The sequence below is a fragment of the Marmota flaviventris genome, chromosome 2, assembly GCF_047511675.1.
Source record: "Marmota flaviventris isolate mMarFla1 chromosome 2, mMarFla1.hap1, whole genome shotgun sequence".
Taxonomy (NCBI): Eukaryota; Metazoa; Chordata; class Mammalia; order Rodentia; family Sciuridae; genus Marmota; species Marmota flaviventris.
This window is the reverse complement of record NC_092499.1, coordinates 44,270,281-44,290,122: the sequence shown is the minus strand read 5'-3', so window position 1 is coordinate 44,290,122 and position 19,842 is coordinate 44,270,281. Positions and strand designations below refer to the sequence as shown.

The 19,842-nt window shown below is 37.9% G+C and overlaps 1 protein-coding gene across 1 annotated transcript in view; it reads right to left on the bottom strand.

Annotated features, from left to right (window-relative positions):
* The window catches only part of Nubpl (NUBP iron-sulfur cluster assembly factor, mitochondrial), a 217,510-nt gene that overhangs the window by 165,104 nt on the left and 32,564 nt on the right, over positions 1-19,842 (bottom strand). Inside the window, exon 4 of the mRNA XM_027929568.2 lies at positions 3,735-3,825. Coding sequence (XP_027785369.1) covers positions 3,735-3,825 — 91 coding nt within the window. The remainder of the gene's footprint in view (positions 1-3,734; positions 3,826-19,842) is intronic.

Below are 19,842 nucleotides of genomic sequence, written 5' to 3'. Positions count from 1 at the left end.
TACTCATAGTCTCTTATATATCTATCCCATCACTTCTTACCATCACCACTGTACATCAGTACATCAGGTAAAATAGCATCAGATAAAATCAAAGTGTCCATAGGACAATGACCAAAAGAAGCAAATCCTAAATCAGAAGCTTTAGAAGCTCCAAACACTGGATTAAAATGTGCCCAAGCATACCAAAAACTTCACCAACATCCCTAAATCTCTTCTCTGACAGGAAATAATGTTGTAAATTCAGGAATAACTAGAGTTGATTCTCATCCTGTACACACTAAAATTACCTTTAAGAACTCTTAGTCCCTTCCTCATAAACTCCAGAGACGGATGCTATTATACTAGGTCATTTGCTGATGCTGATTTTCTACAAATTCTCACAAGGCCACATACTATGCATTCCTAAATCTGAAAAAAAAAAAAAAAAAAAAAAAGCTAAATTCCTTAAAGCATAAAACTGTAATATGAGTGCAAAATTACTATCTCACAACAATAGAAAGGACATGTGGATCCCACTCAAAAAAGTCTCACATTTCATCATTAATAATCACTGTGTCATCCCCAATAAAACTGCTTGACATCCCTATTTTAGTAAGCTCTCTTACAAGGTCTCAAAATTTTCCTACTTTATTAGCTCCGTACTTCAAAAGACACTCTTCAGTAAAACTTAGTAACAAATTCACAAGTATACTTAAAGGGACATTATCACAAAACTATGAAAGAAAGCAGAGATTTCTACCAGTAAATCATTTTAGAAAGCTTAATGTTATGGTTTGGATGTGAGGTGTCTCCCAAAAGCTCACGTGTGAGACAATGCAAGAAGGTTCAGAGGAGAAATGACTGGGTTGTGAGATCTTAACCCAATTAGTAAACTAATACCTGACAGGGATTAACTGAGTGGTAACTGAAGTGGTAGGGTGTGGCTTGAAGAGGTGGGAATTGGGGGCATGCCTTTGGGGTATATATTTGTATCCAGCAAGTGGAGATCTCTCTCTGCTTTCTGATCATCATGTGAACTGCTTCCCTCTGCCACACTCTTCTGCCATGATATTCAGCCTCATCTTGAGCCCCGAGGAATGGAGTCTGCTGTCCATGGATTGAGACCTCTGAAACATGAGACCCCAAATAAAATCTTCCTCCTCTACAATTGTGCTGGTCAGAACTTTTAGTTGCAGCAGTGAAAAAGCTGACTAAAACACTTAGTGAAAGCCCTCAACCTGGTCATAATAAAGACTATTACATTGGTGGAATGAAGCAATACATCTGAGTATAACTATTATTTAATATTCATTTGCCACTTCAACTGAAAACTTTCTAGTCAATTAATTATAAGGATTATAGTTCAGTTACAAGATAACACAAAATTTGAATATTATATGACTTTGAAATTTTAAATAGAAAGAACTGGCAATTGTTCTTTTGTTTTCAAAAGGAGAAGGGGATTATATTCAGGTTTAGATGCTAGTTTCTCCAACCACACATAGATTTTATTTTAAATTCTATTAGGTTCCCAAAGCAACTGGTGGTGTGCAGTTAATACAATGTCAAATAGTTTATGTTTTTCTATAATAATATCCTTTCTACAAACTGCTGGACCTCCCATTACCAAAATTTTGTATGCTAACAGAAAAATCACTACTGTCATTTTAAAGCTGATAGAAACATTCTCCGGCTAAGGAATGCAAAAGTAGTATAAACTTAAATTTCTTCTCCAATCACTAAATTCATTTTGCTAAAATCAGATATAAAATCTCTCTTGATAATCAAGGCTAAAATGTCATAATCGTAAAATATATGTTCTCCAAAATTTTCTAATTGTTCTACAACTTCCTCAAATAGAGAAAAGAATGTGAATAAACGTAAGAGCCATCAACCCTACCATGGAGTTTTAAAATAAACAAATTGATGAAAACTGCATTACCATAATCTATTTAAATAATGAAGAGAAACAGACAATGCTGAAGTCCTACTCCCTCTAAGGTTGTCCAGCTCAGTCCAAGAACAGAAGAATGCCTAAAAGCTGGTCTATCTCCCTAAAACCTGAACTGCTGAAAACAAGTCATTCACAGATTTTCTTTATTGTAAATTAGGTAATTTTTACATTGCATTGTGTTTTCTGGAATAGAGAGTGTAACAGGATAAATTAACATGATAAAATGAAAAATGTCAAAATGATGCCAATTAGTATAATGGCAGCAGGTTTTCTTAAGGTTCAAAAATAATTCATAAGTTGAGTTTTCAAAAATCCACATTCTTTTGAGTGAATGCCTAAATCATTCAATTTATTTCCTGAGGAACTTAAGATCAGCTTGTCAGCACAAAAAAGGTTCCCCCCCCCCCAATGCTTTCCAAGATTTCCAGTATCTCATTTTTACCAGAAAGCCTACTTAATGGCAGCCAATTTGCAAACATCAAATTTAAGATTAAAGCTTCAGTAAAACAAGAAGAAAGAAATTAAAGTTCACTTCAAGTATTTACGTTGGCATAGACTGAACAGACTACTTAAGAAAAGGCTGACACTGAGGCTCTGTTCTGCCATCACTCATGGCTGCATGCACCAGTTCTCACATCACTTTAATCAAGAGCCAGGCATAAGGACTCTATCATTTATAGTACACAAATTCATTACTCCTTTGTGAAAGTTTGTCAACTTGGCTCATGTCATGTATTTGCAAACTAAGTATGTGTTGCACTAAAAGCCAAGGACAAAGAAACTAGAATAACAGCTTTTTAAATATATATTTTCATGAAACAAGAAAACAACTGCTAAAGTTAATTTTAGTCACTAGATTTTTAAGCTTTCTTCAGAATGTTACAGAGAACTTTACTTTCTCATACTGAATTATCCACATTTTAACATTATAATTTACTCCACAAATAAACCACAAACAAATGCACCGAAAATAGCAGACAATGTCTAAATAACTTTTAATAACAACAAAAATAATACTTCCCATAAATATCCATAAGTAAACGTGATCATTTTGTCCCTGACTCATGGAAAATAAGAAGCCCAATATGAAACCAAAAAAAATTATTCAACTGTATCCTCTTATTATGATTACAAATCAATTTTATTAAACCAATTTGACATAAAATAATTTTTCAAGAAAAATTAACAGCTTTTCCAATTTTTCATTTTTTTTGATCATAGAATTTTCTTATTCTTAAAATTTATATTTGATAGCCTTACAAGAAAATGTAATAACAAAAACAGTAAATATAAAAGATTTGTTCAAAAAATTACTTCTTCCTCTTGATGGCACCAGTGTTTAGGGCTTCTGTGAAAATGCTTTAGGAAAAATCTGATAAAAATCTGTTTGAAGAAAATAATTTTCATCTGTCCTAACCCAAATATATTTTCTATTCAATTATTTCCAATACATCCACACATTTAATGGAAAGAGACTGATGAAAATCTATCATGTTTGATCATTTACTATGTGCCAGAACTTACCAAATACATTACATTTATATTAATTCTCATAGCAATTGTTAGCCTATTTTATACATAGGGAGTCAAGGTACTAAAAGGCTAAACAATTTACTTATAGATACACAGTCAGTGCCAGAGCTGAGATGCAAACCCAGATAGTGTGGTAGCATATCTGATTTCTAAATCACTATACTATATGATGTATAATGTACACTTGGTATCTGGCACAGTTATGACACTTAGAAGATACTATATAAAAGTCCAAGTCTTATCATAATATTTATCTCTTCTTACTTACTTTGTGATAATTCTGGATTTCCTTTCAGATTCATCATTTTTGGAATTGAAGGACCATACACATCTACATCTAACAAACCAATGGCCTTTGACTGTAAGAAAAAAGAATTTACCATAAGATTATTCCCATTCTTCATCAAAGATAAAGCACACAGTAATAAGTCAGACTACGGAAAAGAAAATTTGTAAAATATTTCAAAATCATAACCTAAACATTCAAAGCAACATTAAGTGAAAGCATAAATTGCTAAGGGTATACATTTTGATTTACTAATATCTTCTGGATAACTGTCTAGAAAAATCCAGTCCACATGTTTATGTTTTGTAGTTTAGGTCTCCCATCTACTCCATAAGCTTTACGTTTTGTAGTAAGTCTCCCATACAGCTGCAAGACAATTAAGACTTTTTGATCTAAGCATGACTTTGAGAACTAAGAAGTAACATGCAAACAAAGCTAAAATAATGATTTACTATGGCAACAAAATCCCAAGAAGATGGAGCTTTAACTTTTGGAAAATCCATCTAACACATCAAAGAATATAAAATGAAAAAAAGATCATGGAAACAAGACCTTCACAAAGTAAGTGAGAAATTTCTAATGCAGATCTGGCATAAAAGAAATACAGTGCTAACAAGGATATTAGCCAACATAACAGAGATAACCTCTTATATATAAGAAACAGTCAAACATGACTGTTTATGAATCTGGAGGATTCATAAACAACTAAAAACTGTTTTGTTTGATAACCTATCCAGGTGCCAAAGGGAAGAATATCTTTACTTGTCTCTGCTAGCTGCCAGTTAATCAGCAGCTTAATCAAGAAACAGAAAACAAAATTCATTATTCCAAAATAAGTATTTCTTGTTTTCCCTCTCCCCAAAATCAATCTAGTATCAGTCTTTCTCATCCACAAGAAACCATATGCTAATACTAACTATATATTTCACCAAGTCTCACAATTCTCCTCCTACTCTCTACATATCCTGCCAAGATAAAACTCTGAACCTCTTAGCAAAAACAATTTTTTAATTTTATTGTGCATATCAATTATACATAATAGGGGATTTAATTGTGGCATATTCATACAAACATATAACATAATTTGATAATCAATTTCATGCCCCAGTACCTCCCCTGGCTCACTTTTCCTCTCCCTAGCCCCCTCCTTCCCTTCCTCTACCCTAATGGTCTCCCTCCTATTTTCATGATATCTCCCACCCTCTTTTTTCTTTTTTTCTCTCTAGTTTCCACATGAGAGAAACATATGGCACTTTTCTGAGTCTGGATTATTTCACTTAATGTAATGCTCCCCAGTTCCATCCATTTTCCTGCAAATGACATAATTTCGTTCTTTTTTGGCTAAATAAAACTCCACTGTGTATATATACCACATTTTTTATTCATTCATCTGCTGACACTTAGGCTGTCTATAACTTAGCTATTTTGAATTGTGCTACAATAAATGTATCATGCATTTAGAGATACACAGGTTATCTCTAAAGTATGCTGTCTTTAGTTCTTACGGATAGATACTGAGGAGTGGTATACAGCTAGATCATATGTGAGTTTCATTTTTAGTTGTCTGAAGAACCTCCATTCTCATGTCCATAATAGCTATACCAATTTACATTCCCACCAACAGTGTACAGGGGTTCCCTTTTCCTGCATCCTTTGCCATCTTTATTGCTATTTGTGTTCTTGATGACTGTCACTCTGACTGGAATGAGAAGAAATCTCAATGTAGTTTTTGATTAGCATTTTCCTGATGGTTGGAGATGTTGAATTTTTTTTTTTTTTTTTAGATAATTGGGCATGTAGGGTTTGTCAGGATGAACCCAACTACTATGTGTAACCATTAAGCTCTAATTTTAAAAAATAATAAGTTTTGGTCATTTGTACTTCTTGTTTTGAGAAGTATGTTTAATTCATTTCTCAGCAAATTTTTAAAAAAACTGAAACAATCCCTTGTCTTTCATGTTATCTAACTATTTAAAGGCACAAAATTATTTTTTAAACTTTGTTGTCTGTTCCTATAAATACATAAGGTAAATTCAACATTTACCTTTCTAACTTTACACCGATACAACTTGCAATTCTAATAAAAAAAAAATAGTTTCTCTGTGTGACTCAGTGTCCTCATAGGAAAAAAATGGTACTGATACTTGTCTATATCAAAATCTTGGTTCACTATAAAATAATGAGTAAATAGGAAATATACTAAATATGGATGGTAGTTTATAAAATTTAGGTCTAATGCCTTTAGATACTTGCTTTTAAAAGGTTGGAACATTCTATGAGAAATGCTGACATATTTACTAAACAAGATAATTTAATTGGATTAAAACAGAATTAAATTTACTATGAATTATAAGATTTCAAATGAGGAACCTAAAACTTTTTAAAATATGGCAAATTGTTAACACTATTACCTAAAGGTCTACTGATACTGTATCAACCTAGAATTTTGTATCTTTTCTGTGATATCTACAACTAAAAACTACCACAAAATAATAATAAATAGTAATAGAAACAAAAGTATTTTAAGATAATTTTTCCTTCTTCTCTTATTTATATCAATGTTGATTTTACAGTTACTCGAAGGGATTAAGTCCAAAGTTTCAAATTGCTCTTCTAACAAGACCTATCAAGTAAAATAACTTAGCTTTTTTTTCTTTTTTTTTTTTTATAGATGGACACAATACCTTTATTTTATTTATTTACCTTTATGTGGTGCTGAGGATCGAACCCAGTGCCTTACACATAGCAGGCAGGCACTCTGCCACTGAGCCACAACCCCAACCCTAACTTAGCATTTTAAGTTCATTTTTTCATAAAATAATAACCAAGAGTTCTAACTAATATGACTGTTAGTTTCATCATCACTAGATCTTCAAGTTGCCATTAAAATCTTAGGGATAATCTATCATCTATCCTGCCTTCTAGAAGAAAATCAGACATGCCTAAAGGTGAATCCTTAGTTCCATGGTCTAAGAAAAAAACTAAAGATCTGCCCTAATATTTGCTATAAAAGGAATGAATTTTATATATATTACCCGGACGGCTGCCAATATACATTATCATACAAAAATTAAGGAGGAGAGGGAGACCCCAAGATTTTAGGGTTCCTCTGCTTCCTAGAAAATGGAGCTAATAATAATAGAGAATATTCTGTTTGAGGCTCTCTGCAAATTCTCTCTAGGAATAATTTCCCAAATTTAGTTCCAATGCTTATATATATCAAAAAGGAAACAGAGGAGAAGAAAATATGAAGACGGGGAGAAGGAGAGGAGAGGAAAGAAAGGAGGAAGAGAGTATGAAGAGAAATTGATCAGCAATGTTATATCGAGACCCTGGATAAACTGGGTCCGCAGCTAGTTCAGACAAATCAGAAACTAAAAACATACCACTTTAAATCACCCAAACATCAAGACTTTCCCTGATTATATCTCCCCATTGCCTAAATTCTTTCTGGTTGCCAAACACTAATCTAAGCATTCTATTTACATTTCCTATTTACTCCTTACAGCAACACTGCAAGGTGGTATCATACCTACTTATGGATGAGCAAGCTAGAAATTAATATTAACACTCATAATAACTATGCTTGTTTTATGTATTCTTTCTTAGCATGAGGCAGAATAGGGAATTATTAAACATGAAAATATTAAACTTTTTAACCTCCACCAGAACTTTAATGCAATCTGACTACAAAAGACCTAAATATAGAGCAAAATGTTTCTTAAAGGATCAACTAATAAATATTTCAAGCCTTGAAGATCATATGATACCTACAACAACTACTCAATGCCACCACTGTAGCATCAAAGCAGCTGTAAACAATACATAAATGAATCAGCATGGCTGTGTTCCAAAAAACTTTACAAAAACAGGCAAGTTACTCAATTACCCAAATAGCCATCTCTTTTAGTGTGAGAGGAGCTATCTCAGTAAAAATTTACTTCTTCATCCTTAACTGGATAATTTTTTTAAATAAGCAATGGTATACTTTTCAGACTGTTTCCCAGGAACTAAGTATGTCTTACTCAGATTTTATATATAATGAATAAAATCATCACCCAACACCTATGGTATTAAGTAATATTGTACTTATAATTGGCACAGCTGGATGTGAGGGTGATCTGGCTGCAACATCTGTCACCCCATTGATTGCCAGAGTTGATTCAGCTGGCCTGGCTGGCTAGGCAGGTGTCTCCGTCCTCCCTTGCCACTCCCTGTGTGTCCACCCTGAAGTAGTGCCCTAGGTCTAAAAGGATGAAGACCTTCCCTGTTAAGGGAGGACCATTCTTTAGTCCACGTAGCTGCACTCTCCTGCTAGAACCTCCACACAAGCTCTCAAGAATTGGCACAGCAACTGGACCAATACAATCACATTGCTATAAAAATAATCTTAAACAGATTTTCAAGTCTAGAATCCAATCATGTTCAGAAGCTGCCAAATGCACTTCATTTGTTCGTCATAATTTACCCCATTATTTTTAAATAAGTGCCTATTTTAAGTGTATAAATAGTCTTCCAATTTAAACTTCCAAACAGTTTTACACTATAGGAAAATAAATGTACACGGTAGAAGACTATAAATAAATATATGCAGCTGGATATTTAACTAGCTTAGTTTTATGAATTCTTTCCACCTCACTTTTCCCATAGTAATTATATTTAGCCAAGAAAGTTTCAATTAGAAATTTTTATCTTTAATTTCATCCAGGCTCAAAAGAATAATCACCACAAAAGCCTTACAAATACACAACAAATAAAAGAAAATTTTTATTAGCAAAAATAACTATAAACTTACTATTACAAAATGTGACTGTCATCTTTAATGACAGCAATGTTATATCATAAACTTAGCCTAATATGTTGGTGTCTAACAATATGCTCTTTTTCTGACTCCCAAGCGGTACTCAAAACCCAACAGGTTACATAAAACAAGACAGATCAAACTCCAAGACACCATTTAGAGTTTTAGATTTGTTGCTTTATAATTTATAACACCCTGTGAAAGCTGTAAAAGGTGGCAGAATTATTCAGAATGATTATACTGTTTCATTACTACTGCATGAAAGCTGCAATTTGAGAGCCTACAAGTCTTCTTTTTTTGTGTTGGATTTCAAAGAAACCAACAACAGTTTTGATACTGCTTTGTTCTTCCAACAGAATTTATCCTAAAGAAGACTGTAAAGCTTCATGACATGTTCCTTTTATCCCTGTCATCTGCTAATAGAACCCATCAAAACAACATCTTAGAGCACTCCCACCCAATTATTTCTAAATAAATATTCTTTGAGACCTACCTAAAGGTTGTCCTTTCCATAGAAATACCCACCTAAGATTCCCATGAGTCCTCAAATGTTATATTCTATTTAATCTTGGACTGGCAATTGGTATTTATTCAATTTAGAGTTGATTCAAGACTTTCTTCTCTTTATGCCTTTCTTCACATCAAGCTGTCATTCATAAGAATTTCACTCTCTTAGTAGAGGAAAAACATGTTTCCTAATTCTATTAGCTAGGATTAAATAAGGATCTGATTGTCAGAAGAACTAATGGTTGAACAAATTGATAAGAGAACAATCTCCTACTGTTTATCAAAGGACTGTCTAAATCTTCAAGTTCACTCCGGAAAGAAAGAAGAATGAGGGCAGCATAAAGGGAAAAGTTCACCAGCCTGGTTAGAACACAACTACAGATAAGCCCATGAAAAGTACTCAAAAAGAATAAATGGAAGAAAAATAATAGATATTAAGTTAAAATTTTATTTTAGAGAAGAAAGAAGTCGAAGAGGTCACCTTAATCTTCTGTTCACTTTTTAGTGATAAAGAAACTGAGGCCAAGAGATACAGCCACAGCTGAGCCCAGGACCCAATTCTTTCTCCAACTTACCATAAACCCTGAACACTAACAATCATCAGCCACTTGTCTTTATCTCTTATATCATCTCCTATCCTCCACCATTCATTCCAATCCAGACACAGTGCTTTTCTACAGTTTCTTAAACATGCCAGGCACACTTCTACCTTAGGATCATGCAGTTGCTATTGCTTTCCCCTGGAATCTAAAACCCACCTACCCAACCCTCCCACCTTCCATTTCATTGCCATATCCACAGGTGTTTCACTCACTTCCTTCAAGAACTAAACATAATCATGTAAGAAGGCTTCACTGGCCGCTCTAAAATTGCAATCCCCTCCAGCCATATTAAGACATCTCCTATTCTCCTCGCCAGTTTTTCTTTCTTCTTAGTATCTGTATCAGTATTCAACATACTATACATTTATTTATTTGTTTGTTTAGTGTTTCTCCCACTAAAATGTAAATTCCAGGAAGGTAGGGGGTTTTGTGTGTTTTGTTCATATACACAGAACTAGAAAAGTAAGCACTTATGAATCCTTATTCCATCCTAAAAATTCTGATTCATTAGGTTTGAGCCGGGGTCCAACAAACTGCATGTGCAAAACTCTAGGATATAAGGTGACCAGAATGTGAAAAACAGAAATGCAGATAATAGAAGAAAGATATGACAATGTGCTCTACGAGCCTAAGTCTTGGGACCAGCAGAATCACAGCAATAATAATATATAGTTATCAAAAATAACTTTGATGAGATTCTATTTTAAATGTTTTTTAAAAAGGCAGTGAGCATTCTGCCATATGATTGAAAGAATAGTCAAGAAACCTATGTATACAAAATATTACTCATTGTTTATCTACAATTCAAATTTAAAAGGCATCCTATATTTTCATTTGCTAAATCTAGAAATGCTACCCCAGCATCTCTTCTGAACAGAGCAGCCAGAATGATTCAGTTAAAACATAAGTCATATTATGTTGTTCTACTTAACACCCTTCATTGCCACCACTCCCTCATCTCATTCATGTGAAAGCCAAAGTCCTCACAACACTTATCCACTAGACCCCAGATCATCTAGCCAGTTTCCCACCAACTTCCTGCCTCCTCATTGTATTAATTTTCATCATCTATTACTCCATTCTACTTCTCCCTTCAGAAGTCACATTGCTCTTCTTCCTAATAAATAGTAAGCTAGGCATCTTCATACTTATTGGACTTTGTACTGGCTATGCCCTCTCCCCAACACACTCTTCCCCTAGATAGTCACACTGCATATTCTCATCTCCTTCAAGTCTCTGCTCAAATGTCATCTTTTCAATAGTTTACCCTATTTTAAATTACAAACCCACACTCATTCTCAAGTACTCCCTCTTCCCCTAATCCCAGGCTATCACCTTTGACATACTATTTAACTTAATTATGACAGAAATTATCTATTTGCTATAAGCTTCATAAGGACAGGGATAGTACCAAGCACCTAGAATAGTAAGAAGTAAATAAATATTTGCTGAATGAGTGAATGAATGAACAAACTACCATTTGTTCCTCTGAAGAATATCAGGATTGGCTACTATACAATCCCTAAGGCCCCAGTTAAGCTTTAACATTCTATGCTTTCAGGAAATTGACTCTCCTAATTACTTCCATACTAATATGCAAAGTTATAGGACTCAGATAATATATATAAGCTTAAACATGTTCTGGTATTAAAGAAGAAGGTCATAAGATTTTGCAGAAAATCTTACACAATAAATCTCCAATTTTCTTTTGATTGCAACTCCAGAAAAATGGAACTTCATGGAAGAAAATCTAGTGCAAACAATGGTTATGGTAGGCTAGTACATGAAATATGATAAAATAGATACATTGTTTAAAACTTTTAAAACTAAAGCCATATCATTGCATGAAAACTGTTAATCAAACCACTGGAGATGTAGTTCAGTGGTAGAGAGCTTAATCCAGTGTGCAAGGCTCTGCTGAGCTCAATCCACAGTATCACAAAGGGTTTCATATATGAAAGGGATACACAGAAGTTTTATTGTTTAATTTGTGTGTGTGTGTGTATGTGTGTGTGTGTTTGTGTTTTCCTTTCAAGGGCAGGATCAGCAACAATCATCTACAATAAGAAGAAATCTAATTTTGTACTTGGAATGGAACCACCACTTGACCCACTTATCCTACTCCTCAGGTATATACCCAAAGGATTTAAAATCAGCATACTACAGTGATGCAGTCACATCAACATTTACAGCAGCTCAATTCACAGTAGCTAAGCTATGGAACCAACGAAGGTGCCCTTCAACAGAGGAATGATAAAGAAAAAGTGATATATACAAAGAATGGAATACAACTCAGCCATAAAGAAGAATGAAATTATGGCATTTGCCCATACATAGATGGATCTAGACACTATTATGCTAAGTGAAATAAGTCAATCTCAAAAAAAACAAAGGCCGAATGTTCTCTTTGATATGCAGAGATACAATAAGGAGAGGGGGAAGGAAGAATAGAAGTTTGTAGGGCATGATGTAACATGTGGGTCATGTTGCATCAGAAAAGAGGAAACCTAACTTGCTGGCTACTACCCGCTTCCCGGTCCTGGGGCCGCACATGGCTAGGATGGCGCCTGGCGATCAGCCAGAAGGCATTACCGTGGGTTGTGACGAAAAATCGGACCACCTCTAGGAGAGGCACAGAACCCTTCCGCCCTCGTGCACAGCTCGTGTCACCCATTACTGCCTGTAGGATGGGTGTACATGTGAACTCTCTCCACTCTGCTGACCTTTATCCTGATTGGCTCCTGTACATTATATTAGCTGTGTGTGTTTTCTCAGTAAACAAGCTCCTGCTTTGACTGGTCTCCCTGAAGCATCTGATTATCCTCCAGCGAGGGAGGGCTGGGTACGGGCGGTCAGACGGCCCTCTCCTTTCTTGGCTCGTCCTGGTTGTGCATGCCCTCCCCATCTCTCCCACAGGTCGGGAGGGAACAAAGGCTAAAAACCCTGACATCTGGTGCCCGAACAGGGACATGAAGAAGTCAGTTCACCAAAAGTAAAAGTATCGGCAAGCCCAGCCAAGCGAGTTCTGAGGTAAGGGTCTCCCTGAAGAGATGGAGCAATCTCACACTAGGCATAACGACCCAGCTCTTAAAGTGCTGAGATTCATGCTCAAAAGCCAAGGTTTAGAGATCTCGGATGCCCAGGCCAAAAAGGTCTGGGAAACCTTGACACGGGCTGCGCCCTGTTTGGTGGCTGCCAATCTTTTTGATTGGGCCACCTGGGACTGCGCAGAACAATTGGTAAGGAAGAGGGAGATTAACCTGGGAGAGGACCCCCCCCTCTGGGGGTCTACCCGACCCTATCTGCCCTTGAAGCCTGTTTCTCCCCTGGCCCCTCAAAAGGAACATCTAAGGGCGGCAAAGACCTTTTTAAGACACCTACTCCTCCTACCACTACCTCAAAGGGCGACCTGGCTTGGGAAACCCTTATTGAGGAGCGACTTGGGTCACAGCGAGTCAGTCCTCTCGCTGCCCAGGAGGAGAAAGGCTTAAAGCCTCACTCTGACCAAGGCCTCCTAGACCCTTTTGATCCTTGGCCTGGTCCTCTGAATTCCGCACCAAGTGCTCCTGTCCTGGAACACATGGTAGACAGCCGGGATGGGGAGCAGCCTCCACCATGTCACCCCTCCCCTGAAGAAATTCTCTACCATCTTGTGCAAAGCCGGAAAAGCCAGTTAAGCCGCCATCTTGTAAGACCAGCAATGACTTATCCCCATCGTGTATGGCTTTCCCGGTAAATACTAACCCTGGGGGTAATAGTCTGGACTTTTGGTATTCCTGGGAGGCCCACAATTTGAAAGAACTCAAAAAGGCCATCTCCGAGGATGGACCTAATTCACCATGGGCCGAAACCATCCTCCAGGGTCTGGCCCACCAACAGTGTACCACCCAAGACTGGAAAAACTTAACCAAGACTGTGCTTCCTGGTCCCATGTACCTGAAATGGTGTGTTTTTTAATGAGGAGTGCCATGCTCAGGCTGAGAGGAATCAGGCTGTTAATCCCCCAGTTCCTGTAACTTATGGGATGCTGTCGGGGTCCAGTGATCAATTTTCCACAGGCCTTCAGCAGGCTGCTCTCCCTGCCCCCTACCAGGAGCAGGTATGGGCTTTAGGATTGGCGGCATGGAAAAAGTTGAAGGAAGACCCCTCAAAGCCCCCAGTAGCAGAAATTACTCAGAGGGCTACTGAGGATCTTGCCACCTTCATCGAGAGGGTGGAAAAGAGCCTCCAAAGGAAATTCCCCCCAGGGCCCCTTCAGGACCAGTTTGTCAAGATGCTGGTTTGGGAGGGGATGACGGCAGACCACAAACTAGCCTGTGTGGGGATGAAAGACAGATCTATGGGGAGGTGGATAGTGGCCCCTAAGGATGTCAGTACTCAGGCCCACCAACCAGTCTTTGGTCGCAGCCTTGTAGGCCCAAAGGGCTTCGCTTGCTGAGGCCCTTACTACCGCCCTCGCGTCTTCCAGTGGCGCTGGGAAAGGGGTTTGTTATGGGTGTGGCCAACAGGGCCACTTCAAGAGAGTGCCCTACAGGCTGAATAAGACCTGGTGCCCCACAGAGACATCCCTCAGGCCAGACTAAGGGGCAAACTCCGCCTAAGATGACTTGCCCCCGGTGTAGAAAGGGATTCCATTGGCGGAGGGATTGTAAATCCAAATTTGATATTGAGGGGAAGCCTTTAAATTAATAACAGGGCACCCTCCAGCCCTGTCGCCCAAAGGAGGTACCCGCCTAGGGCCCACTGGACAGTCCCAATAATCCTGGGAATTAGGCCAAAAATGGATATCGTCATAGCAGGGAAAAAGTTCCGCTGCTTGATTGACATTGGAGTGGATGTGACAGTATTAAGGAAAGAGGAGGTTCCCCCACAATGGAAACTGATTCCCGGACCTCAGTTATTAGGGTGAGGGTTGATACAAGGTCTGAAGAAACCAAAAATTGGCTTACTTGGAAGGATGTAGATGGTAGTCAGGGAGAGGTACGCCCTCTGGTGGCATCTGGCCTGACAGCTAATCTGCTGGGACAGGATATTTTGGGGGTAGCTGAGGTGTTCATCACCACAGATCACAAAGGGATATATGACGATATCCTAGAGGAAGAGGAATACCAGCAACAGTTTGGCCTATCAGGTCCCCTTAGCAATTACCAGGGGGATCCACTTTTTGAGACATCAAGGCGGAATGCTCCTGTACTCTGTGTGAGGCCTCACCCCCAAACCTAGAGGCCACTGTTCCTACCGTCCCTGCCATTCAATGGCTTCCGGGCCCTCCAGTGTGGGTAGAACAGTGGCCGCTTCTCCTAGATAAACTACAAACGCTAAAGGAGATAATATCAGAACAACTGACCCCAGGGCATATTAGGCCCTCCCTGAGCCCTTGGAATAGTCCTGTATTCCTCATACAAAAGGCCACAGGGAAATGGAGAATGTTACAGGACCTAAGAAAGATTAATGAGCGGATGATTCCCGTTGGTCCCCCTTGCGAGGGCTACCCTGGATCCCCTCCATCCCTCGGGATTTGACTTTCATTGTGATTGATATCAAGGATTGCTTCTTTTCTATTCCCCTTGATCCCCAGGACTGTGAGAAGTTTGCCTTCTCCATTCCCTCTGTTAACTTCCAGGGGCCAGACCAAAGATATGTGGGTGGTGTTACCCCAGGGCATGGCTAACAGTCCAGCTTTTTGTCGACATTATGTTTCACAAGTCCTGTAACCCCTTTGGAGGCAATCGGACATAATTCTATATGTTTACATGGATGATATCATTATTGGGGCAGCAGACGCCAAAGCATTAGGCTCCGCCTATAAGGAACTCCAGACTCTCTTACAGAAAGGAGGATTACATATATCTAGTGATAAGGTCCAGACCTTACCCCCTTTTAACTTAGGTTGGACTCTGTCCCCTTAAGCCTCAACTATTTATGTCTATAGATACCTATTCACATGCTTGTTGGGCAACTGCTCATCCGGGCGAAAAAGCTCTACACGCTGAAAGCCATTTCCTACAATGTTTTGCCATTTTGGGATTACCCCTACAGGTTAAGACAGACAATGGGCCCCTGCTTTGTGAGCAAATCATTACAAGAATTCGTCCAAACTTGGAATATTAAACACACCACTGGAATACCATACAATCCAAAAGGTCAACCTATAATTGAGAGGCATAATAAGACTTTAAAGGACCAACTAATCAAACAAAAAGGGGGAAACAACCCCCATGACCAATTAAGGACAGCCATGCTTACATTAAATATTTTAAATTTTTCCAAAGACCAACCTCTAACTGCTTTCCAGAGACATTGGTGTAATCAGACACCTTATTTGAAGGTAGAGGTCCGATGGAGGGACCCCCTTACTGGATCATGGTGCAGTCCTAATCCCCTCATTAGTGTAGGGAGGGGATTGGGTGTGTATTCCCGATTGGGGAGCCAAGTCCAATTTGGGTATCCGCTAGAGATCTAAAATACTGTTCACCAGAACAAAAATGATTACCCAAAAGCACCCCCTCTTGAGGTATGATTCTTTATTTTCTCATTTGCAGGAATGAAAGACCATTCTGGACGCTTTGCCTGGTTGTGACCGGACTCTTCATTGTCTCCCTCGTGGCATTCATCGTGGCCACGGGGATGGGAACTGGACTTGCTGGCCTTGGTACTTCTTTACAGATGTACAATAAGCTTTCTCAGCAGATGACAGATGATATGCACCATGTTGCCAGCACTATCTTGGACCTGCAATCTCAACTCGATTCCTTGGCTGCGGTAGTCCTCCAAAATCATGGAGGCTTAGAACTGATTACCGCCCGAGAAGGAGAACTATGTCTGTTACTACAGGAGGAATGCTGTTTCTATACTAACCACTCTGGTATTGTCCAAGACAAGATCAAAAGACTACATACAAGAAGACCTTGAAAATTGATGAAATGAGCTGCAATCGAGCTTCCTATGGACTGGGTTAAATGGGTGGCTTCCTTACCTTATCCCCTTTATAGGCCCCTTGGTTACTATAAGTCTTGTATTTACATTTGGACCTTGTGTAATCAACAGGCTCCTCCAGTTTCTTAAGGATCGAGCCAGAGCTGTTCAACTGATGGTGGTCCAGCAGTAATACGCTGTCTTACAAGATACTGACTGGGAACCCTATGAGGTTGGCCACGGCCCCTACCAGGATGTGCAGGTGTAAGCCGGGAGCAGAAAGGTTTCCTTCATAGGCGATAGCCATCTCTCTTCCTTGAGGCTTCCCATTGGGCCTGCAGGCCCTGCAGGTAGGATTGCCCGAAGAGCTAGAGTGGTAGTCAATGACGGGTAAGATCCCCAGAGGGGGACAACCTAAGACAGGCACACTCTCGAGTAAGGCAAACACCTGCTAATAAAACAAAAAGGGAAAGATGTAGGGTATGATGTAACATGTGGGGCATGTTGCATCAGAAAAGAGGAAACCTAACTTGCTGGCTACTACTACCCGCTTCCCGGTCCTGGGGCCCGCACACGGCTAGGATGGCGCCTGGCGATCAGCCAGAAGGCATTACCGTGGGTTGTGACGAAAAATCGGACCACCTCTAGGAGAGGCTCAGAACCCTTCCGCCCTTGTGGACAGCTCGTGTCACCCATTACTGCCTGTAGGATGGGTGTACATGTGAACTCTCTCCACCTTGTTGACCTTTATCCTGATTGGCTCCTGTACATTATATTAGCTGTGTGTGTTTTTCTCAGTAAAGGAGCTCCTGCTTTGACTGGTCTCCTTGACGCGTCTGATTGTCCTCCAGCGAGGGAGGGCTGGGTGTGGGCAGTCAGACAGCCCTCTCCTTTCTTGGCTCGTCCTGGTGGGGTGTTCTCTCCCCATCTCTCCCACAGGCTAAAAACCCCAACAGAAATTTACTGGATTAGACAAAAGGGAATGAAGGGAAGGGAAATGGGATGGGAAAGAAAAGTAGATGAATCAGACATAACTTTCCTATGTTCGTATATGAATACATGATCAGTATAACTGCACATCATGTTCAATCACAAGAATGGGATCCTAATTAGAATAAGTTATACTCCATGTATGTATAATATATCAAAATACACTCCACTGTCATGTATATCTAAAAAGAACAAACAAAAAGAAGAAGAAATTTGCCTTAAGTCCCACATTTTCATTTAGGAAGTAAAAGACAAAAATAAAATAGAACTAAAATACCAAGATTTAGAAAGAAGAGCCTTAAATCCTTGCCCTATATACCTTAAAAAAAAGTCTTAACGTCCTTAGTAAATTTTTTACACACAGAGAAAATTAGAAAACTTTTCATCACTATGAAATGTTACAAAAATGCAGAAAATAATGCTTATAAACACTAAGCCCTAAAAATAACAATAATCATATTTATAACATCAGCTGGTCTTTTTGTTGCCAGAATATAAGCCTGGAAACCTAGACCCCTAACTAAACAAGAACCTTCCCCAAACCACAAAGTACTATAGCAAAGGCATTGGAGAACCAACATTAATTCCCTAACAATGTCCTTAACTAAACTGCAATGTAAAAGAATAGCATTTACTATGCTGATACCAAATCATGTGCAGAAAACAAAAATCAGCTCTTAACAGAGCAATTGATCTGAACTTCAGCATCCAAGGAGAAACCCATGGCCCCAAATGCTCTACTCTTGTCCTCTCAGTGACTCTTCCAACAACCCTGCTGAGGATTAAGACCTTTCTTATTCCTGAAGATCAGATGGGGGGAAATAATTTACTGAGGGGAAAAAAGCCAGGTGCAGTGATGCATGCCTATAATCCCAGTGGCTCAGGAGGCTGAGGCAGGAGGATCACACGTTTGCAGGCAGCCTCAGCAACTTAGCAAAGCCCTAAGCAACTTAGTGAGACCCTGTTTCAAAAAATAATAAGGGCTGGAGATGTAACTTGTGACGATAAAAAACACCCTATACACACACACACTCTGAGAAAGAAAAAAAATGAGTTGGTAAGTGCCAAGTTAGTGAAGAAAAAGGATAATTATTTTAAGAAAAGAAACTGTTTTGTAGAAAAGATCTGGATAAATTCTTATTAATTAATGAAATTCAAATGATGCATAGTACTTTTGCTACCTATGTGTAATTAATGAAAGGAAACTAAGAAAGAATATATTAAATGTAAAATTAGGGTAACTGTTCTCTTTCTGACTCAGAAACAAATACTTCTTTGAACAAAGTGACAGAATGAATTACTGGCAGCATGCTGCACTTTACCAAAAGAAATTTAAAAGATAGGCCAAAGGGTCCTGAGGAGGAAAAAACCCTATTCAATAGGTTCTTTAGAGCTATTCAAAACAAAATTCACTGCTTCTAACTGTAAATCTCAAAGTGTGTTGTGCATAATGCTTTCTACCTAAAACCATACAGAAAACATAGGGAGAAAGACTTGTGATGCTTTTTACCTACAAGATTATCTCAACACAGTATTTTATTGTATTATATTAAGTAAGTGTGGTGTGTGAATCTATGTCCTTGGTAAGAAGGAAGAAAAATTCCTAATATAAGATTGGCTTTAGGATCTAGTTTAACACTTTTTCATGTCTCTATTATATATTTAATTTTTTTTTAATTGTCTTGTTTTAATATTTGATGTTAAGTTCCTTATTCAGAACAGTGAATCATTCTTATAAGAGATACACATCTCAAGTCAATACTACAACATGTTAGTGGTTTTCAATTAGCAAACGTAAATGCTTTTATTTTTTACAAAATTTAAGAACCTTCAAGATTTTGATTATCTACTTAATCACAGATCACATTAAATCATGAGTGAATTTAAAAATTGTACTATATTCAAATATAAACATAACCATACAGTTATATCAAATTAAAAACAAAGTTGAAAAAGTATGAAAATTCCCAAGATACTAATGTAATTACTACTTACAAAATGATGCTCTAAAAATATCATTACCTAAGCCCAGGTAAATTATAATTATGTAATTAATTTAATTTATTCTTATAATATACAATGTATATTTAAATATTGCTGCAATATTTTAAATTAAGGGACAATTATAGAACTTTCAAAAATATTAACAACTAACTCAAGGTTAAAAAAGTTAACCCATTAATTATTTTGCCAAGTAGTAAAAATGTGGTGTTTTTTTTTTTTTTTGGGTTAAAAGAAAATCAAGTCAACTTAATACCATATAAATAACTAAGTG